Source organism: Heptranchias perlo, chromosome 40 (genome assembly GCF_035084215.1).
Source record: "Heptranchias perlo isolate sHepPer1 chromosome 40, sHepPer1.hap1, whole genome shotgun sequence".
Lineage (NCBI taxonomy): Eukaryota > Metazoa > Chordata > Chondrichthyes > Hexanchiformes > Hexanchidae > Heptranchias > Heptranchias perlo.
In genome coordinates this window covers 16,268,070-16,291,349 of record NC_090364.1, presented here as the reverse complement: position 1 = coordinate 16,291,349, position 23,280 = coordinate 16,268,070, and the positions used below count along the sequence as shown (strand labels likewise).

The 23,280-nt window shown below is 43.2% G+C and overlaps 1 protein-coding gene across 2 annotated transcripts in view; it reads left to right on the top strand.

Moving 5' to 3' along the window:
- Positions 1-21,684, top strand: part of LOC137305751 (myosin-9-like) — a 174,565-nt gene extending 152,881 nt beyond the window's left edge. For both annotated transcript variants that reach the window (XM_067974701.1, XM_067974700.1), the window contains 12 exons: positions 3,399-3,551; positions 4,493-4,741; positions 5,426-5,638; positions 6,298-6,510; positions 7,081-7,242; positions 9,189-9,317; positions 10,537-10,625; positions 13,078-13,201; positions 14,230-14,438; positions 15,941-16,049; positions 18,022-18,194; positions 19,370-21,684. In XM_067974701.1, coding sequence (XP_067830802.1) covers positions 3,399-3,551; positions 4,493-4,741; positions 5,426-5,638; positions 6,298-6,510; positions 7,081-7,242; positions 9,189-9,317; positions 10,537-10,625; positions 13,078-13,201; positions 14,230-14,438; positions 15,941-16,049; positions 18,022-18,194; positions 19,370-19,484 — 1,938 coding nt within the window. In that variant the 3' untranslated portion in view covers positions 19,485-21,684. The remainder of the gene's footprint in view (positions 1-3,398; positions 3,552-4,492; positions 4,742-5,425; positions 5,639-6,297; positions 6,511-7,080; positions 7,243-9,188; positions 9,318-10,536; positions 10,626-13,077; positions 13,202-14,229; positions 14,439-15,940; positions 16,050-18,021; positions 18,195-19,369) is intronic.
- Positions 21,685-23,280: the final 1,596 nt, after the last annotated feature.

The window sequence follows — 23,280 nt, the reverse complement described above, 5'->3', positions numbered from 1 at the left end:
CCCGGGGATGAGGGGGTGGACATATGAGGAGAGGTTGAGTAGATTGGGACTCTACTCATTGGAGTTCAGAAGGATGAGAGGCGATCTTATTGAAACATATAAGATTGTGAAGGGGCTTGACCGGGTGGATGCGGTAAGGATGTTCCCAAGGATGGGTGAAACTAGAACTAGGGGGCATAATCTTAGAATAAGGGGCTGCTCTTTCAAAACTGAGATGAGGAGAAACTTCTTCACTCAGAAGGTAGTAGGTCTGTGGAATTTGCTGCCCCAGGAAGCTGTGGAAGCTACATCATTAAATAAATTTGAAACAGAAATAGACAGTTTCCTAGAAGTAAAGGGAATTCGGGGCTACGGGGAGCGGGCAGGAAATTGGACATGAATTTAGATTTGAGGTTAGGATTAGATCAGCCATGATCTTATTGAATGGCGGAGCAGGCTCGAGGGGCCGATTGGCCTACTCCTGCTCCTATTTCTTATGTTCTTATATCCTTCCTCAGATGGGGAGACCAAAACTGCACACAATACTCCAGATGTGGTCTCACCAAGGCCCCGTATAACTGCAGTAAGACATCCCTGCTCCTGTACTCAAGTCCTCTTGCAATGAACGCCAACATACCATTCGCCTTCCTAACTGCTTGCTGCACCTGAATGCTCGCTTTCAGCGACTGGTGTACAAGGACACCCAGGTCTCGTTGCACCTCCCCTTTTCCCAATCTATCACCATTCAGATAATCTGCCTTTGTTTTTACAACCAAAGTGGATAACCTCACATTTATCCACGATATACTGCATCTGCTATGTTCTTGCCCACTCACCCAACTTGTCTAAATCACATTGGAACCTCTTTGCATCCTCCTCACAGCTCACATTCCACCCCAGCTTTGTGTCATCTGCAAACTTGGAAATGTTACATTTAGTTCCCTCATCCAAATCATTGATATATATTGTGAATAGCTGGGGCCCAAGCACTGATCCCTGCGGTACCCCACTAGTCACTGCCTGCCACCTGGAAAAAGACCCGTTCATTCCTACTCTCTCTTTCCTGCCTGTCAACCAATTCTCAATCCATGGCAGTATATTCCCCCCAATCCCATGTGCTTTAATTTTGCACACTAACGTCAAAAGCCTTCTAAAAATCCAAATACACCACATCCACTGGTTCTCCCCTATCCTACTAGTTACATCCTCAAAAAAACTCCAGTAGATTTGTTAAGCATGATTTCCCTTTCGTAAACCCATGCTGACTTTGTCCAATCCTGTTAATGCCTTCCAAGTGTTCTGTTATCACAAATTTTATAGGCTCTAGCATTTTCCCCACTACTGATGTTGGACTAACTGGTCTGTAATTCCCTGTTTTTTCTCTCCCTCCTTTTTCAAATAGTGGGGTTACATTTGCCACGCTCCAATCTGTAGGAACTACTGTTCCAGAGTCTATAGAATTTTGGAAGATGATCACCAATGCATCCACTATTTCCAGGGCCACTTCCTTTAGCACTCTGGGATGTCGATTATCAGGCCCTGGGGATTTGTCAGCCTTTAGCCCCATTAATTTCCCTAGCACTTTTTTTTACTAATACTGGTTTCCTTCAGTTCCTCCCTCTCACTAGACCCTTGGTTCCCTCACATTTCTGGGAGGTTATTTGTGTCCTCCTTTGTGAAGACAGAACCAAAGAATGTGTTTAATTGTTCTCCCATTTCTTTGTTCCCCATTATAATTTCCCCCATTTCTGATTGCAAGGGACGATGGTTGTGTCGTTTCGGGTGAAGGAGGGGGTGCTAATCAAGCAGGCTCTTTTGTCCTGGATGGTGTTGAGCTTCTTGTGTTGTTGGAGCTGCACTCATCCAGGCAAGTGGAGAGTATTCCATCACACTCCTGACTTGTGCCTTGTAGATGGTGGAAAGGCTTTGGGGAGTCAGGAGGTGAGTCACTCGCCACAGAATACCGAGCCTCTGATCTGCTCTTGTAGCCACAGTATTTATGTTTCTGGTCAATAGTGACCCACTGGATGTTGATGGTGGGGGATTCGGCGATGATAATTCCGTTGAATGTCAAGGGGAGGTGGTTAGACTCTCTCTTGTTGGAGATGGTCGTTGCCTGGCACTTGTCTGGCGCGAATGTTACTTGCCACTTATCAGCCCAAGCCTGGATGTTGATGCATGTGGGCACGGACTGCTTCATTATCAGAGGTGTTGTTAATGGAACTGAGCACTGTGCAATCATCAGCAAAATCCCCATTTCTGACCTTATGATGGAGTGAAGGTCATTGACGAAGCAGCTGACGATGGTTGGGCCTAGGACACTGCCCTGAGGAACTTCTGCAGCAATGTCCTCAGGCTGAGATGATTGGCTTCCAACAACCACTACCATCTTCCTTTGTGCTAGGTATGACTCCAGCCACTGGAGAATTTTCCCCCTGATTCCCATTGACTTCAATTTTACTAGGGCTCATTGGTGCCACATTCGGTCAAATGCTGCCTTAATGTCGAGGGTGCAGAACCCAAACTGAGCATTAGTGAGCATTTTATTGGTGAGTAAGTACCGCTAATTGGATAGCTCTTCGAGAGCCGGCACAGGCACGATGCGCCGCCTCCTATGCTGTGCATTCTGTGATTTTTTTTAATTTGAAACTCGTGGGTGATCTCGAATTCATTTCAAAGCTACCAAGATGCTAAATGACTAACCCGGTGCCAATTGTTAAAACACAATCTGCTGTCAAATTTTAAACATTTTTAACTAATTTGAAGTCCAATTAAAAGTGGATCCATATGGAAACTGAGTGATATCAGAAGTGCAGTTCTTAGCACTTCCTAAATATTGCTGTATCAGAATTATAGCTACAGATGGGTAAAAAGGGGCTGATTGTTGGACTTGTGACTAAAAGGGAGGACAGAATTATCCTCAGTTGGTCTATTTCACTAAGAAATTGTTAGAGAAATGTTCGCTGAATCAGGAACTGAGCTCGGGTACTTCTCGGGAGAGAAGAAAGGCTCGACGCTGTGCTTATAATGGGAGTGATGAGATGAGTGGGTATTTGGCTGGAGGAGGCAGAAGTGCAAAGGTGCAGAATAGGAGGGTGTAACATAGTCTCGGGTAGGAATGTGGACCCATCTGGTGCAAGGGGAAACCATATTGAAATGTGATGGAATAAGTGTGTGGATAGCCTGATTTCCAATTTTGTGACTAAGTGTCATAAAACCCTGTTGAAAAGAAACATAATGGTGGTTTGCAAGTGACTGCAGTTTCTCCGATGCAGATATCTGGGTGTTTTAGGGATTTGGCGTAGGAAACAGCATACTTAGAAATGCATAATTTGAGTATTACTACTTACTAATCCATATCCTTGCTCTGTTTTACCCCCCTCACTTATGGTGTTACTATTTTCTTATCCCTTGTACAGGAGCTACTTCAAGAAGAGACTCGCCAGAAGTTGGCTTTGAGTACCAAGCTGAGGCACATGGAAGATGAGAACAATCATCTCCATGAGCAGCTGGAAGAGGAGGAAGAAGGAAAGAGAAACATAGAGAAACAGATTGTCAGCGTCCAGTCTCAGGTAAAATGCCTTAACATTTATTTTGTACTGTTTTGCTCATGCATAGGCTCCCACTGGCAGTCCCCTCTCTAAGTGGCCATTGCGCGTGAATATTGGCAGGCTGAGGCCCATCAACACTAAGCACAATGTGATACAACGCTACAGTACCTTCTCTATGGGTTTTCAAATTTCATCAATGATTGCAAGTGTGATTACTTTAACAGTCCTACAATACAATCATTGTGCTGCTTCAAATTGTTCAATTGTTACTCCACCCAACTCCCCAATATAGAGAATTGTAAACAATTTTACAACACCAAGTTATAGTCCAGCAATTTTATTTTAAATTCACAAGCTTTCGGAGATTTTCTCCTTCCTCAGGCAAATGTTTGCCTGAGGAAGGAGAAAATCTCCGAAAGCTTGTGAATTAAAAATAAAATTGCTGGACTATAACTTGGTGTTGTAAAATTGTTTACAATTGTCAACCCCAGTCCATCACCGGCATCTCCACACCCCAATATAGAGAAGTAGGAATAGACATTTTCCAGCAATTGATCTGGGCGCACTACAATCCACTGCGTGTATTTGACCAGGTTATTCAAACCCTAGTTTTGTCATTACAGTTGTGTATCTGTCTTTCATTTGCCAATGGCGAAAGTGATCTTCATGGCTGTAAAAAAAAAAAAAAGTTTATTCATTGTGATGTTGAGTGCTGTTTTTCAGGATACTGAAGGCTTTTAAGATTCCAGCTAATATAATTACCAAAATCCACTTAGCATCCCTTCATACTCACTGCAAAGTTACGCATGCGCACACATGATTTGCATACCATACTGTATACACTAGTAACTTTATTAATATAAATTGTGTTGAATTGATGTCACATACTATAATCTGTATACTCAGGCAGGGGAGTACGTTGAGGTTGACTTTTCATTGACTCTTGGTTAATATTTTTTCAGTTGACTGAATCAAAGAAGCGGCACGATGATGGGTCTGCAATGTTGGAATTTGCCGAGGAAGGTAAGAAGAAGCTACTGAAAGACATGGAGGCCTTGACCCAGCGTTATGAAGAGAAAACGGCAGCCTATGATAAGCTGGAGAAGACCAAGAATCGTCTGCAGCAGGAGCTGGATGATCTGATTGTGGGCCTGGACCACCAACGTCAGACTGTTTCCAATCTTGAGAAGAAACAAAAGAAATTTGACCAGGTGACAGAGACTATCACTCGGTTTTTAAACCATTCAATGTCTGTTTATTCTAAAAAGGATATAAACATCAAGTGCTTTTGCAAAAGTGGAAGATTGAAAAATACAACTATATTGCAAATTTTGGTGGACCAACGTTGTAACTTCTGGAGATTACAATATAATTTGTCCTGAACCATTCCTATAACTTGCAATACTTTTGGTCTGAAACTTGGAAGTTTATTGAAGTAGTAAAATCCTAACCAAATTTTCTTTTTATTATTTATTTAAGTAGTAACATTGTACCAGACATGAGTACTTTCTGTAAATCCAGACCTCCATCTAGTTTACACATTACTCATTACCAATGGGCAGTACAAACTTGCCATTTAATGGAAGCTTTGCCATCTGAATTGATGGTTTCCAGTGGCAGAAAATAACAAACAATACTTTGGACTGAATGTGATTATCAATCATAGAGATTTAATATATTGCACCAAAATATTTAAATGTGACTCACCAGTTCTGAGCCAATCAACTTCAGCTCATACCTTGCCTAACCTTGAAATTTGTTCGTATTTGGGTTAACCCAAGGATATTCTCTAAGGTGTTACATGAATAGTCTGAGCACTGAAATTATCTTTTTCTTTTTTAAAAAAAAGCACTTTAGTGCAATCATGTTAAATGGGTCACTTTTTACTGTTTCAGATGCTGGCTGAGGAAAAGAACGTCTCCTCAAAGAACGCAGAGGAACGGGATCGTGCACAGGCTGAGGCACGCGAGAAGGAGACCAAGTCCCTGTCGCTGGCCCGTGCCCTGGAGCTGGCTATGGAACAAAAAGAAGAGATGGAAAAAATGAGCAAGCTGCTGCGTGCAGAGATGGAAGACATTGTCAGCTCCAAGGACGATGTAGGAAAGAGTGTAAGTAGATGCCCCCTGTAGCAGGATTTAGGGAACCGTTCTTTTCTTCCCGGTTCTCGCAGATACAGATCCACAACCCTCCAATACTTCACTTAAGTGGCTATTCGACCATCAAAGGCTTCACAACCAAACCTGATCATCTCACAATGTCCCCACACACATTTTCTACTCCAGGTCGCTGGACAGTGATCAAGATTAGCACTCCAGCTGCATTATCTTCTGGTCCCTAGTGTGGCGCACTGAGGCCAATTGTAGTACCTCACCTGCTGCTGTTACTGAGATCCACTAACTCCGTGCAAACCTGGAATCAAACCAGAATCCTTCTGATCCCTACGGCTTAGTGCTACTTCCACCCACCAAGCCTTCAAGGGAGCTCTTGGAAACTCTTAAATATATAATGCACCACTTATTATCTTTGTATAAAATGCATTTTATTTTAGTTTGATACTTGATAAATTACTATGGAAAACAGATTTTTTTGGTTTTCTTTCCTCCTCAATTCTTTGGAATATAGATCATCTAAATGACTGTTCACGTGTTATTAGTTTTGTTGAACCGGAGCTGTTTTGATGATAGCTGGCCTTCTGTTGCTATGCTTGAAAGGTACTGGTGTTGCTAATTTGCTCTAATTTACATTATCCCATTTTATTTGTGTGCAGGTACACGAGCTGGAAAAGTCAAAACGTGCTCTGGAGCAGCAGGTGGAAGAGATGAAGACTCAGCTAGAAGAGCTGGAGGATGAGCTCCAGGCCACTGAAGATGCTAAGCTACGTCTGGAAGTAAATCTGCAAGCCATGAAAGCTCAGTTTGATAGGGACCTGTTGGGCAAAGATGAGCAGAGTGAAGAGAGGAGGAGACAGCTGATTAAGCAGGCAAGTATGACTTTGAGAGTGTATAGAGGTGAGCGTCATGAATTTAAGTTACAAGAAAAGGTTAAAGATGTTGAGTTGGTTTACTTCGGGGGAAAAGAGGAGACTTTGTAGTGGCCTGATTGAAGTTCACAAAATTATGAAGAGAGTTGATAAAGCTGATGCAGGCAATGTGTTCACTGTGATGTATGGGTCAAATATCAGGACTCAAGTCAAAAATGAGGAAGGATGAAGAAGAGAAGTTGGCTAAAACTGGTAAGACTTTTGGAGTAAGTTGGCAGGAAAGGCCATTGGAGCGGAAAGTAGGTATAGGTTTGAGACCATTTGATCTCCTGGAGAGAAAAGGAGTTGATGGATATGCTGAGGTGGGTAAATGGGGTTGATTCATCAAAAAGGGACAAGCTTGTTGGGCCTAATGGCCTTTTCCTGTTCCTTTTGTGAACTGTTCAGTGGGTTTAGGAGGACTAGATCAGGTATAGCTGCTACAGACATTTGTTACTGGACATTGTTCTTATGGTTTGTCTAAACAGTAACTATTTCTTTTATCTGTTACTAACGAGTTATCTGTTCCAGGTGCGTGAGATGGAGGCTGAGCTGGAAGATGAGCGTAAGCAGCGTTCCATGGCTGTTACTGCCAAGAAGAAGCTGGAGATGGATTTCAAGGATTTGGAGGGACAAATTGAAGCATCAAACAAAGGTCGAGAGGAAGCCATCAAGCAGCTTCGCAAACTGCAAGTAAGCAACAGCAACTACCATAGGGATATAGGATAAGAACTCCCTGTTCCCAGATCACTCCTCTTGTTTGTGGAACTGCATGAAGCATGTTTGGCACATTCAGGTGCTCAGCAGCTGACAGTAAAAATCAGTAGTACGCCTAGGTGGTGCAGTGAGTTAGCATACCCAGCTTTTCACTTCTGCAACCAGAGTCCAAATCCAGCTATATTCCATTCCCTAGTGCTAGCATCTCTTGCCTTGCTGGGCATAAAACGAACAGAAGTACAAGCTAGGATGTACCACAGAATCAGCACTGTTGGGTACTGCTACAATGTCTGACCCCATCAGTCAAACAACCAAGCCCTTGTAGTAACTGAATAATTCGGATAATTTACAATATAATGTAAAGTTTAGAATTAATACTTTAATGTTAATTCAGCACAAGTTAGATATGCAGCAAAATTCTACAAAGGTAGGCTGAGGGCTGGTTTGCTTAATCAATCCATTTTGGATAAGTGATATTTGGTTCAGTGGCATCAGTTTTAAAACCTAACTGATATTGGGTAAAACTGCTCTTTTTATTTAAAAAAAAATTAAAATTGCAGCCTATTCTAACATTGAAAAACAACTGATAAATGTCACAATGTGACCCTACCAGGTTAAATTCAAGGAGTTCAAAAACTTTTCAATCATGCAAAGCCCAATGAGTTTCTGACGAAGGGTCATCGACCTAAAACATTAACTCTTTCTTTCTCCACAGATGCTGCCTGACTTGCTGAGTATTTCCAGCATTTTCTGTTTTTATTTAAAACCCTTCTGTATTTCTGTTTAATGCAGAGGAATTGGTGCCTCAGAAAAATGTCTGCTAATTGATCCCCTAATTAACATGTAGCTTCTATTTTTAGAGCTAGAGGCCTATGGAGATCTCACCTGAAGCTGTGTCATTGGCATATAATAAATTATCTTGCCAACATGCAGTTAGTTAGACTGCTGGTGGGCTCCTTACTAAGATGCCAATAACACTACTTTGAGGGATATATGTTTAACCTTTAGTCCCTTTTAAAATGTCCTTATTCATGCAGAACAAAGATTAACCCCTTTCCGGCAGGCCATTCGTAGTTCAAGTTAGGGGATGTAAGCATTCCTAAATTGTAATACTGTTCTGTTGCTGCAAAAGTAGCATTGCTTTCACCAGCCCTGCTCAGTTTGATGTCTAGATCTTTCTGCTAATTTTGTGCCCCTCTTCCCATGCTAGAGTCCAGTTCGACAGGTGCTGGCAGCCGACTGGATTGTGGAGGGTATCGTGGCTGAACCTGCTGCTGTCCTCACCTCAAGTCCAGGCGCGAGCACTTCCAGCACAGGGCTCTGGAGCACTCCTCCTTAGCCCCTGAGGCCAGTGTAGTGCCCCAACTACTCCAGCTAACTTAGCACAGACTGGAAACTAGTCTGTGGTATTATACACCTGAAATGTGTTTCCTGTTTTGGGAAGGGGTGTTGGGATAGAATACAACATACAAACAATGACAGACAGGAAAAGACCTTCTGGTCCATCCAGCCTGTCCCACACAATTGATACCTTGTGTATTGCAATATATACACACTCTCTACCCCACCCAAAACCATGTGATCTGCAAGAGGTGAAAAAGCAGAATAAAATCCCAGGCCAATTTGGGGGAAAAAAATCTGGAAAATTTCACTCCAACTCCTCCTGGGCAATTGAAACTAGTCCAGGAGATCACTCTGGCCCTGATGCAGTACCTACCTTTTGTAAGTGGTGATCTCCACTCATCCAGAAACTGGTCCAGCTTGAAGGAATTCAGTAAATTGGTGTCCACCGCACAAGCTGGCAGCCTGTACCACAGGTCCACTGTTCTGAGAAAAGAACCACCTCCTGACATCTAGATAACCAATGAGGTACTTGACAGTGATTTGTAACATTCTCTTTTTTTTTTCCTTGTCTTCTACAGGCTCAGCTGAAAGACTACCAGCGCGAACTGGACGATGCTCGCAACTCTCGAGAGGAAATCTTGACCCAATCCAAAGAAAATGAGAAGAAGCTGAAGGTGCTTGAGACAGAAATAATCCACATGCAGGAGGTAAGAGAGTAAACTATGCTGAGAGATGAATACAGGAGGAGTTCTATTAAATACTACGGGAAGATTCGGAACAGTGGGTTTGGCTCTCATAACCAACTTTGTTCCTCGTTGGTGTTGATCAAATGCATGCACACCATTGAGCTGACTCAGTTCCCTCTTCAATCAGAATTTGTTGCTTATTTTGTTGGGCCTGTTGTGAAATTAACAGCCAGCTGATGACATATGACATTTGGCATCCAAAGTACTTACAAAGCACTGTACAGTGGAGTTATGTCCCTGCTACGTTAAAACTGTTTGTTTTATGTCTGCTGCAGCTTACCATTGGACTTTTGCATGTACAAGTGCAGTATAGTGAGTAAATGGTTGCCCATGCTTCAGGCTGTTGTTCATTCTTTTATGCACCGTAAAACCTTACTAAGGAAGTACAATAGCTTTTGTTAAACTGCACACAAATGCTGACCGAGGAATTTAGTAGTTTAGCGAAGCAGGGTGTGCAGCAGCCAGGTAGATTTGCCCAATCATCCGCAGCCAGGTAGATTTGCCCAATCATCCGCAGCCAGGAAAATCCACTCAATAGTCAGTGCCCTAAGCAAAGTTTGATCGATGATTTTAGTGGTGTGTTGGATGCTTTTGCTGCCTTTGGGACTGAATTATATGAAAATAGTGTTTCCAATTATGAAATGGCACTTACTGGTTGCATGTGCAGGCATTATCCTCATCTGAGATGCAGTGAAGTTCCTGTAAAAAGTAGCTGGTCCATAGAGTAGATCTTGCCAGCAAAAAAGCATTCAACTCATTTGTGCAAAAACCTTTGATCTCACATGTGCCTCGATTGTTTATGAAAGTTGGCAAAACTTACCATCACCATAGAGAAGACCTCAATGTACAGCTTTTCAATCCCTTCGGATTCTGTAACTCTAATTTTGAGCGCTCTATGTGGTGCAGTATTCATGCAACTAGCTGATACCTTCCCTTTGTAATATTGTGGCTGGTGTGTATATTAGATGGCACAGTGAAGTGCAGCCCAAGAATGCCATAACTTAAACAGATGTCTCAAATCTGTGCTAGGTTCCAAAGGAGAGCATGAATCTTACAGGTGGAGAATAGCTGTAAGATGCACACTTCAGCTGTTTTTCAATTTTGATGCATTTGTTGCAAGCTTTTAAGAACGTGAGCAGACTAACACTAAGCACAATTATTTTTTCTTTTAATTATCTAGGAGCTTGCCGCAGCAGAGCGTGCCAAGCGGCAGGTACAGCAGGAGAGAGATGAACTGGCTGAGGAGATTGCCAGCAACAGTTCTGGAAAGTATGTGCTTCTCTTAAATGGGGCTTTATTTTCTTCCTTTTCAACTCTTGTTCCATTCACAGGGCAGTGGTTTAATGACTCCTTTTAGGGGTCTTACAACACCAGGTTATAGTCCCAACAATTTTATTTTAAAATCACAAGCTTTCGGAGATTATCTCCTTCGTCAACCTGACAAAGGAGATAATCTCCGAAAGCTTGTGATTTTAAAATAAAATTGTTGGGACTATAACCTGGTGTTGTAAGATTCCTTACATTTGTCCACCCCAGTCCATCACTGGCATCTCCACATCCTTTTAGGGGGAAAGAGTTATGCAGGGTCTCATTTGGATTCAGCTGACTGGTGATAGATTGGAACACAGTCAGTACTCTGTGGTAGATTCAGTAATCTGATATCTGGACCTAGTAGGTGTGCAGGACTGCAGGGCACTGATTTGACTTGACTTGCTGATTGAGCCAAGAGAAGTAGACCTGTCATTGGAGGGTGCGAATCTCCCCACTTGACTGCAGATAACTCTGAAGGCCAAGCCCCTGACACATAGGATGGTCTTGGCTGATCAATGAGCAGGAAGCTTACTAGTGCTCCATGCTAGTAAGCTGTGTGGTTTTAACTGGATAAGCTCCAGCAGAATTCCATTGCATTTTGGGTGGGGACTCTAAGCCTTTGCTCTTGCCAATCTATGCCTAAATTCTCTGGGCTTGGGTAAATGTGATCTGCCCCTGTGCAGGGAGAGTGTGCACTCCAAATTGGGATGCGGATTCCTAGTAGTTTGATTTGGAGACTCGAGCACAGTGAATGGTGAGCCCAAATCCATATAATCTCAAAGAACATGAATTTTTAAAATGAGAGTTTCGAAGTCTTTGCGTGTAGTCAGTTGTGACAGCGGTAGGGGTGCTACAACTGGCCTAGATCTCTGTTGGGCATTCTCTTGGGTCAGCGGTGCTGGTCACTCCATAAGCGGTGTGAACATCTTTTATTTCAGGGTGTCTCCATACTGCCCAAAATGTGTATCTAATCTGGGGGGGGGTAACCATGGTAACCCCTTGTCATTGGAAGTGGATACTCATACTTTTCATGTGCTTCTTTGATCTCGCTGAAAGCCGACTGAGCAAACACTTGGTGAGACGAGGTTTTATTTCACAGTACAGGAACATAAAAATATATGATTGGATTCACTTATTTCAATCAGTGCAACTTGTCTTTGTGTAATACAAAATAATGAACACACTACACTTCCCCACAGCAGTGGTTCATCTTGTTTGACTTAAACAGAATACTTTCTGACTACCATCTGTATTTTAACCTCTTGCAGCCCTATGCTGGGCTTGACTATCTCATAGCTTTGCTACAAAACCTTGACTTACTGCCTGTGTCTCTGTTTTTATCTCCATTTACAGCCAGAAATGGATCATTGACTTTCCAACACAATGGGTGTGAGGTGTTTTCCAATTAGAGTCAGGCTAACAAGTTGTTTGTTTCCCCCATAGATTGTAAATAATAAAAGCTAGTTTATGAGCATCTTATCTTTTGTCTCAGAGCCTTTTTTCAAACTTGCATGATACATTTTACTTTGAAACAAGGTTTAAAGGTAACTTTCTTTTCCAAAATATTTCTGCAGAAAAAGTGGTTAAGATCTTGAAATGTGACTGTTCCTGGCTAAGGAAGAGAGGGTGAAATAATCAGCCATAACTTACTGCTCCTGATACCCACTGACCCCCTTTCAAACTGTATAGTCCCTGGAGTGTTGTGCACAATTGTGGCCCATCTTCTACTGCAAAAGATGGCAACTAACTGATTCCAGGAATTTGCATCTGAGCTATGAGGAGAGACTAAGGAAGCTCAGACTGTTTACAATGGAGGAAAGGTGGTTTATAGATAAACTGAATCCTTGTTGACTTAACTACAAATGCTATAACCAGGTGGTACAGAATCGAGCCCAGAAGTAGCTGAGCAGATTATTCAGATTGAACTACTGCGCGCGCACTCATTCTCTGGTGAATGTTGGGAGTGTGGAGATAGTTAGTTACCAAATTCAAGTAGCTTAATGGTGTTTTGGTAAAATAATTTTTAGGGGTTTAAAGCAATACAATATTTTTTTAAACTTTGGAACTGGCCAGATGGACCCCAGTGATCTTTTCTGATCTTGCACATTCTTATGTTCCTATGTTTGTGCACAGCAGGCAAGGATAGGATCTGTGCTGCCTGCATTTAAAGAGCCTGTCACCAACTTGCTGACCAGGCTCAGGGATGAAGATTGGCCTCCTGGGTGAAGTGATGGGACTGATAGCACCTGTACTTACAGGAGTCAATTTGTGGGGGATAATGAGAGTTTCGAATAGGCTCAGTGGGGCTGGCGCATTTTCTGAATAGGGAATGGTTTTATTGCAGTGGTTTCCAGAGACACTGCTGCAATTGAAGGACTTTTTTGAAAAATGTCATTGACTCCTGTTGTAGGTGTTTGGCTCTGGATGAGAAGAGACGTCTTGAGGCCAGGATTTCTCAGCTTGAAGAGGAGGTCGAGGAGGAGCAGACCAACGCTGAAATGGCCAATGATCGCCTCAGGAAAGCCAATCTCCAGGTTTGTGTCCCGTGAGATATCACTTATTTGGAGAGTGGGAATTACAATGAGAACGTCAAAAATCACAGCTGACAAACTTCTTAAACTGACCTCACCAGACAAATGTAAAGAATCTTACAACACCAGGTTATAGTCCAACAATTGGACTATAACCTGGTGTTGTAAGATTCTTTACATTTGTCAACCCCAGTCCATCACCGGCATCTTCACATCATGGCTCACCAGACAAGAAATGGGAGGTTACAGAAAATGTTCCAGTTCCCAGACCAAATAACCCATTTGACTTTATCAACTGTGGAGTATTATGGTTGGGTCAGGGAATGTTAGGCATTAATTAGTAGACGGATGCTGATACGTGGGGTCACTAAACATCAACATGGGTTGGAAATAAGGCTATAAACAGCATAGTCCTGGTTCTTTGACTCCTGTCAAGGCACCAAAGTGGCAGTGAACCCCATGAAATTACTTCACTGTATATATTTCATAGGTTGCCCAACCAGCTAGTACCCTGGAATGCCTAAACTTTATGCCCCATTGTAACTTGGAAACTATTCTTTAATGAAGTAAACTTGGCCTATGAGGAGTCAATGCATGACTAGTAGGTTGCACAGAGTCCATACAGTCAGGCAGACACTGTGAAATTAATTTTTAAAAAATGGATGTTTCACTCATTTCAAATTGCCGTGAGTAATTTCACAGCCCTTCACTTAAGAACTTCATGGACTCTGTGGCCCATGAGTCGTCCATTGGATTTTTTAGATTAAAACAATTGTGTTCTGAAACCCTCACTGGAGACTGGCTTGCATGATTTACTGAATGTAAACTCTATGGACTCTGAATTAATATAGCTGAAGTATCCCTGTATTCCCCTACCCCTGTACTTTGGGGATAACTTATAGGAAAGTTGGTTTGTAGGAAATACATTATGCCACTGTAGGGTAGGGGAGGTTGGTTGAAGGGTTTCACTCAGAAAGCTGGACATGGGAACTAAAGCTGAAAATGTTTTACATCTAATGATTGTTAAACAGGTTGATCAGATAAATGCAGATCTCTCTGCTGAACGCAGCAATGCTCAGAAGGCTGAAAATGCTCGCCAGCAACTAGATCGTCAGAACAAGGACCTGAAAGCCAAGCTGCAGGAGATGGAGAATGCTGTCAGATCTAAGTACAAGGCAAACATCACAGCACTGGAGGCCAAAATAGCTCAGCTGGAGGAGCAACTCGATGCAGAAACCCGGTACAAATAGATCAAAACTATAGATAAAATATGCCAGGGAAAGGGTATTTTAGGAAGACCTGTTTTTAAAATGATTGTAAGTTAAGTGTCCAAAGCAAATTTGGCTCAAGTCGAGGCACGATGAGTGTCCCTCAAATCTGCCCTACCTCTCTGAGGAAGCTCCTAGCCTCTGCCCAAGATAATGTGATTCATCAGAAATTTGCCTTGAGGTTAATGTTCTACAGTTTCATCTGTTTCATGCTGTGAAATATTTTCAGACAGACCAGTTACCTCTCACTGAGATGCATATCTGCAATATTGGTGAATTGCAGCAAAGCTGTGCATGCATAGTTCATTCCACATCATAGGCAGCTGCCTTGAGGTTATTAAATCACTCAGGCTACCAGAATGGTGGATTTAGAAAATGTAAATGTTGCAGTTCAACATTAGTGTTGTTATGAAGTTGGAGTTGGAGTTAGGACATGTTTTTAGGCCAAGTATAGCTCCAGATAGAGCAAAGCTCCCTCTTGTTCTGATGGTATTTTGGCATCGATGCTTCTGTGCTCCATTTCTCCAACACTGATGAACCTCTTTTTAAGCACCGAAATAATCCCAAAAAACTCTAGTGGTGGCTAGATTGCTGATTTGGTAAACACTGGAGGGGTACACATTTGGCGCTGGTAACCAGATATGTGCTCTTCATTATTGTTAGGTCGTCAGTGACAAAACACTTAAACTCATTTTGAGTAATCAAGATTTTCTGGATTGAAAGGCCACTGCATCAGACCGCAGTGCACTCTTTGAATGCCATTTGAACCATTTCTCTCTACTCTTTTCACTGCTCCAAAAGAAAACAAATACTGACTGGATATTTCTATTTTGACTTCTTTAATTTGGGAGGGTAGGCATGAGCCAGCCCAGAATGTGACCCAACTGCTGTTGATTTAGTCAATAGTGGGGGCAAGACAGGGGGCAGTATTTGTGAATGGTACTAAATTGGGGGTATTTTATGTTTCATAAATAGATTTATTTATGATGCTGTGTATGCTGTTTGAGAGAAATTTTCAATATCACTGATCAATATCCCTCTTGCAAATACCTTTTAACCAGTTGCAAAATATTAAGACTAAGCTTAAATGCCTCATTCTGTGTGCAGCTAAGCCATATGGTGCAGGAAGGTCCCAGATTTGATCCTTGGTCTGTGCTTCGTTAACTGATCTCCGTTGGGGCCGATTTAGCCCATAACCACTGGGAAGGTAGAATATTAACTAGCAATGCACTTCTGATTGCTATCCAGTAACTGCCACTGGGAAGTATGGGTGTATGGATACTTGGGTTAGGAGAGGTTTGGGCTTGCCTGTAATGCTCCCAAAAGCCAAATAGCCTGCCAATGTTGACTAGACTCACATGAATAACCCCTTGGGTGAGGTACAGGAACTGTCAACACCCATGGATCTGTTCTGCAGTAGGTGTCGACACCTTGAGAAAATCCGTAAACTAACTTTACTGTCCTGTCGATCCAGGGACAGACAAGCTGCCAGTAAGCTGGTGCGTCGCTCAGATAAGAGGCTGAAAGAGGTGATGCTGCAGATGGAGGATGAAAGACGCAATTCTGATCAATTCAAAGATCAGGTCAGTTGCAGCTTTTAATGTTTCTATTGAATTATATGCTTTTGAAACATAACCCACACAAGTTCATTTGTTTTCTTCTCCTTTTCCCCAAACTCTCCCTGAGCCGTGCACTTTTCTTGGCAGAGAGGTGGTTGCTCAGACCTGTAGGAGCTGCCCATGATGAGTGTCCCTCAAATCTGCCCTACCTCTCTGAGGAAGCTCCTAGCCTCTGCCCAAGATAATGTGATTCATCAGAAATTTGCCTTGAGGTTAATGTTCTAGTTTCATCTGTTTCATGCTGTGAAATATTTTCAGACAGACCAGTTACCTCTCACTGAGATGCATATCTGCAATATTGGTGAATTGCAGCAAAGCTGTGCATGCATAGTTCATTCCACATCATAGGCAGCTGCCTTGAGGTTATTAAATCAGCAGCATAAGTACTTATCTTTCCAATACAGCCAGCATTCTTTTACTGTGTTCTGCTAAAATTCCTCCTGCACCTTGTGACCTAGATAGCAGGCAGATGACCTGCTGCCAGCCCTCTGCTAGTACTACTTTCAAACTGGCTGCTGGAAGGAGCAGTCTGAGGGCAGCTCTGAATTCACTTCCACCCTGTGACAAACTACTTGATCTCTTCACCTGATACTGGCAATAGCTCCAATCAGATCATAGCACGTAGAGGGTGGCTACTTTGGCCCGTTTGTCTTTAATCATTCTGATATCAACCTTTCAGCCACTGGTCCTGAAACACCTTTAAATTTTTGCTGAATATTACTGGTCCTTACCGCTGCCGTGCCCATGTTGCTTGCCATTTTTGGCTCTGTCATCTCAACTTCTTACAGATGTGAAGCTGGTTCCAGGCTAGGCTTGACCAAATTGACCCAGTCACTGGAAGAGAATCCTGGCCTCCAGAATATCATTGTTTGTTCGATGAATCAAATAGAATGTTGAATTAAATAGCCAAAACAGTATGATACAAGTCAGAGGAAGTCATGATCAAACTGTATCATATTCTGGTGAGAACCCCTCATGATCACTCTGCATTTCTGGCCACCATAGACACGAGACACATTTGAGCATTAGAGGCAGTGCAGGGAAACACCACAAAGCCTTGCCTAAAAGTCTGTCTGGATCATTTCCATTCTCATTTGGAGCCCAACTAATGAGATTTGTCTCTTGATGCAGCATTCAGCATTGACTGAAGCAACCTCAGCTCCCGAAATGGATGATATTAGCTGAAATGGTGTCAGCTGTGGCTCAGTGGGTAGCACCCTATCATCTTGAGTCAGAAGGTTGTGGATTCAAACCCCACTCCAGAGACTTGAGCACATAATCTAGGCTGACACTCCAGTGCAGTACTGAGGGAGCGCGGCACTGTCGGAGGTTCCGTCTTTCGGATGAGACGTTAAACTAAGGCCCTGTCTACCCTTTCAGGTGGATGAATAAGATCCCACAGTACTATTCAAAGGTGATTAGGGGAGTTCACCCCGATGTCTTGGCCAACATTTATCCCGCAACCGTCATCACTAAAACAGATTATCTGGTCATTATCTCATTGCTGTATGTGGGACCTTGCTATGTGCAATTTAGCAGCTGTGTTTTGTACATTACAACAATGACTACACTTCAAAAGTACTTCATTGGCTGTGAAGCGCTTTGGGATGTCCTATGGTTGTGAAAATTGTTCTATAAATCCCAGTCTGTCTTTCTTTAGTTCTGACACCAACGTTTCAGCCAGGTGGAGAGATTTAGGAAGGGAGTTCTAGACTATAGGCTGTTGAAGGCAGGGCTCTCAATCACCTGTCTCAGGAAATCATAACATTTCATCCACCACTTGTGTTTCATGTAGTTAATGTGCACCCAGCATTAGCCTATTAGGTCGGATTTTAGTTATGTTTCTCAAGAAATCCAGGCCGTGGTAAAACCTGCTGCTGAACAGTGGTTGGCTAACTGGGGTAATGGAGAGTATCCCCTCATGTTTCTCTTGCAGGTTGAGAAAGCCAATTCCCGTTTGAAGCAGTTGAAACGGCAGCTGGAGGAGGCAGAAGAGGAAGCCCAGCGTGCCAATGCTTCCCGACGAAAACTGCAGAGAGAACTGGAAGACGCCACTGAAACTGCAGATGCAATGACCCGTGAGGTCAGCACACTCAAGAGCAAACTCAGGTAAAAAGAGAATACTAAAGTACAAATACTGGAACAATCCTGCTGTTTTGCACATTAAGAAACCAATGTTATAATTAACTGGGCCAACCCAGCTCTTTGTTTCTGGTTACTTTTTACAGTATTGCTTTCACTTTGTTATAGTTAACACCTGGGAAGGAGGAGCACATGTATATGGCAACTTCTCCCCAGGCAGTGAACCCTTACCCTAAACAGTGTTGTTACGAGGCAGCAGACGGGCTCCCATAGCGCCACCTTTTATTTGGAGGAAGTGAGTGGAGTCAAAGGAGAAGTTGTTCAACATAAGAACAAGTTCAGCCGGGCGGAGGAGGGCAGTGGTGGATGGGGACTGGTTGGGCCTCCGTTCAAGGAAGAAGTGGAGGGCCCGCAGGCCGTCCTGGTGGGGGAGGGAGGTGTAGAGGGACTGGACGTCCATGGTGAAAAGGAGATGGTTAGGGCCAGGGAACTGGAAACTGTTGAAGTGGCGGAGGGCATCAGAAGAGTTGCAGATGTAGGTTGGAAGAGACTGGACAAGGAGAAAAAGTAGTCAAGACAGGAGGAAGTAAGTTCCGTGGGGCAAGAACAGGCTAAAACGATGGGTCTCCCAGGGCAGTCCTGTTTGTGGATCTTGGGCAGGAGGTAGAAGTGGGCTGTGTGGGGTTGGTGGACTGAGGTTGGAGGCCATTGTGGGGGGTGGGGGGTGGAGGCAGAGGCGATCTCCATAGGAGATTAGGTCAGCGATGGTCTGGGAAACTAAGGCTTGATGTTCGGCAGAGGGGTCGTGGTCCAGGGTGTTGGAGCGTTGGCATTCAGCCTTCGCAAGTTAATTTGTGATCTGTCTAGACATGTGGCTAGAGGGGAAGTTCTAGGGGGCCAGAGAGGGTGGGTGTGGGGCGAGGGGGGGGAGTTCTGGGGGGTCCAGAGAGGGTTGGGGGGGGGGGGGGGCAGGAGGGAAGTTCTGGGGGGGGCCAGAGAGGGTTGGGAGGGGAGGGGTGGAGGGGAGGGTTGGGGGGGCCAGAGAGGGTTGGGGGGGGAGGGAAGCTCTGGGCTCCATCTTATCTGTGCCATTACTGAGCTGGAAACACTGCATGCTGAAAAAGACCAATCTTCCATTCACATGCTTTGAAATCACTTGGCATAAAATTCATATAGAAATTTTAAAATATGTTTCTCTGTAGGCGTGGGGATCTTCCGTTTACTGTGCGTCGCACCACAGGCAGAAAACTGGATGAAATCTCAGATGATGATGTTGAAGGTCGTGGTGATGCCGGAGATCCAAAAGCTGCTGAATAACTTTGCCAAAACATCAACCTACACTCAGTATATGCCACCATTGGGCCAATTGTTGAGGTTTTATAAAATGCATAGCTGTGTATTTTATGCTGCAGCTGGTAACATCAGAACGCTCTCTCTCTCTGTCTGTCTGTCTGTCTGTCTGTCTCTCTCTCTCTCTCTCTCTCTTTCCCCCTCAGCTTTATATAAATTCTTTCTGAATAATTTTGTAATGTGCTAATAGCATAGAACAGTTACTGTGTATCAGGAAGAACAAGACTCATCATATGTGCAGCAGTGCACCCAGAGAAGGAGGGTTAAGGTTTAACCCCTACGTAGAATTCTTTTTCTTCAAATTAATTGCGGCTTTGCAATTCTCCGCTCATGACCAGAGATTTGTCCTGGAGTTGAGCCTGTGGAACAATCCTTGTGATTGGCTTTAAGAGTTTTTGTCTTTTTTTAAACCTGGCTTACTTGGGGTTACTTTTTTAGTATTGTGATTCAGGAATGTAGCATTTTGTTGGGCAAGAGGCTCTTGGAACTTGTGTATAATTTTAGACAAAACTATATGACAATCCTTTAAAACCGTTTGGTGGGGCTCACGCAGAGAATATTGGACAATTCAGTGGTTCACAAACGTCAATGGGTGTTGTACACGTGGCACAAACAATGACCTGAAAACTCACTTGCAGAAGAAAGCATTGATGCTGTGTGTACAGTAAAATAGAAAGCTCACATTTCATATTTGAAGTCTTGCTGATTGGAGTTACCTCCTAGTTGCAGCAGGCTACCTGATCACTGCCTGAGAGATTTCACTGGGTTCAAGAACAGATTTTTAAAGTTTCCTTTGTCCCATTGATGTGAATTGGCTCAGGAAACAACAGAAAACAATTAACTTCTAATTGGAAACCTGTCTGTTCAGCTTGCGTTTGTTCATGCCTTGTTTGTTGATGCTCAGCTAGCTCGCTTTCCCCAATACCCTTCTATTCTCAGTGAGCTTAATTGTGACAATCCTGTTTTTCTGGCCTCTTGGTTTTTGAAATCTGTCACTGGAACGGTCCATTTTCATGGGAAGGGAGAGAAGGGAACGTACCATTTTGCCTTCAGTCTTTGTGTCAATTGATGTTTTCAGGTAGTGACCTGTTTTGGAGTCTTGAGGTAAGTCCCCAAAACCTGCAGTTAGCATGGGGATTCATCCTGTTCCAAAAGTAAGGCTTCTAACCAGTACTGCCACTTCTCTGTGGTGCACCATTCTGTGATGCAAATTGCAAACGTTACAACTCCCACCTAAGCCAGTTATTTGTGAAGCATTTTGCTTGATGCGGATGTCTGTTTCCAGCTCCCTGGGTAAGAGGGGTGCAGTACAGGTACTGAGAGAGGAGACACATGCTGATCCACCACAGTAAACAAGAAAACCCCAGCCTGGCCAGTTCCAAGACTTCTCTGTGCAAATGTTTTAATGTGCAATGACATCCAAGACTGATGAAAGGAAACGCATAGATATATATATTCATTTTTATCTAATGAGTATCGCTTCATAGTTGTATTGGAAACAGTTTTTGATAATCTGTTAGCTATACTGGATTTGTAAAATGACTTCATTTCCTGTGATTCTTTTAAGGACCAAATATATATTTAAACAGGAAAAATATAATCAAGAAAAATTTGTTAATGGATTCTCTTTTTTATATATATGTATAATGTAACCATTTGCTCTGACCAATCATGACCTTTTTTCTGAGCACTGGCCTCCAATTTAAAAAAAAAAGCATTTTAAAAATAAAAACTGGAAAATGTGCTAAAGCTTAAACTGCACAGTTTTAAGTTCAGTGTCCATGTCTGGCAAGGGATGCACAGCAACGTGCACTGGGTGTATCAGGAGATCCCACACATCTTCCCTTTTTCACTGAATTGTTTGGCACCTTGGTTTGAGATTGGTTGTTTTTGATGTGTTTTACATACACAACACACTGGTATTGGGCTAAGAGAGTAAAAAGTGTCTCACTTTTCTATATGCTGCAACATTTATGTTTCACACAAGAGAAGTTGCTCCATTTTTCTTCCTGTCAGGGTTGCTATAGAAACTGTTCGGATCCACGCGCGCGCACATATTTTTATAAAAGTGCCTTAAGCATGTCGCACCAGTGCCGCTAAACTGAATTGTAACTGGTTTGCAGATGTTACCACAAATGTGTCACAAATAAAGTTTATTGAAAAAGTCTGGTTGGTGTTGAATGTTTATCACTGTTGCTGTTTTGTGTGGAGTTTGTGAGAATAACTCCATTTTGTATATTGGGCCTTGTGCAGCAGCTGCTTCCTGCTTGCTACCAGTGTACTTGTTCAGGCATATTTACTTTACAGCTTTGTGCAGTTCAAGTCTCCACAGCCATCTCCCTGCCTCATTTTCCCAGCTTTATATTTCAGTTCTGACCTACAAGCCCTTGGGATACCAGTTCTCTGCATGCATGAAGTGTCCTAATTTATTTGGAATTGAGCCTCTATCATTTTGCAAATGAAACTTAATTTAAGCAGTAAAGTTGTTTTTTTTTCATTCCCCATTTGCCACTTAATGTAGATGTACGCACTACCCTGTCCCTCAGGTACTGTGGGTGTACGCATTACCCCGCCCTCCAGAGGAGGCCCAAGTGACCCAGCCCTGCAACCAGAGGAAGTACTTCAGTTCATGCCCTGGTATGGAAAATTCACCATGTAGGATATGAACTGCACAAGTCCAAGCAAATGGCCAATACATTTACCAACCAGAGTCTAATAAGGTTAGGGTGGAATGGCATGACATTAAATTTAGTGGCAGGACTTAATCAGTCACTGCTCAAGTCGGGTACTAAATCAGATCAGAGCATTTTCTGAAGTCCATTTCTGCTTCTCTTACCGCTCCTGCACTATTACCACTGGAGCTCCCCAATGATCTATCCTTATCCCCCTCCTATTCCTCATCCAAAGGCTGCCCCTCGGCAACATCATCCAAGAACAGGTCAAGTTCCATATGTACGCTGATGCCACCCAGCTCTACCTCAACACCCCCTCTGTCTCTGATTTGTCATGCTACTTGTCCGACATCCATTTTCTCCACTTAAATATTGGGGAAACCAAAGCCATTGTCTTTGGTCCCTGTCACAAACTTCGTTCCCTAGTCACCGACTCCAGGCTGTTCGCAACCTTGGCGTCCTATTTAATCCTGAGACGAGCTTCCAATCCAATATCTGTTCCATCATCAAGACTGCCTACTTCCACCTCCGTAATATTGCCCCTGCCTCAGTTCATCTGCTGCTGAAATCCTCATCTAGGCCTTTGTTACCTCTAGACTTGACTATTCCAATACTTTCCTGGCTGGCCTCCCATCTTCCAAACTCCATTAACTTGAGCTCATCCAAAACTCTGCTGCCTGTATCCTAACTCGCACCAAGACCCGTTCACCCATTACCCCTGTGCTTGCTGACCTACGTTGGCTCCTGTCCAGGAATACCGATTTTAAAATTCTCGTCCTTGTTTTCAAATCCCTCCAGGACCTTGCGCCCCCCCCCACCCCCCAAATCTCTAAGCTCCTCCTGCCCTATGAGATATGAGATCTCTCTCCTCCAATTCTGCCTTTTGCGTATCCTCGATTTTAATCTCTCCACCATTGGCGGCTGTGCCTTCAGCTGCCTAGGCCCTAAGCTCTGGAATACTCTCTATCCTTTAAGACGCTCCTTAAAACCTACCTCTTTAACCAAGCTTTTGGTCAGCTGCCATTTCTATCTGATATCACTCCTGTGAAACGCCTCAGGATGTTTTACGACTTTAAAGGCACCATGTAAAT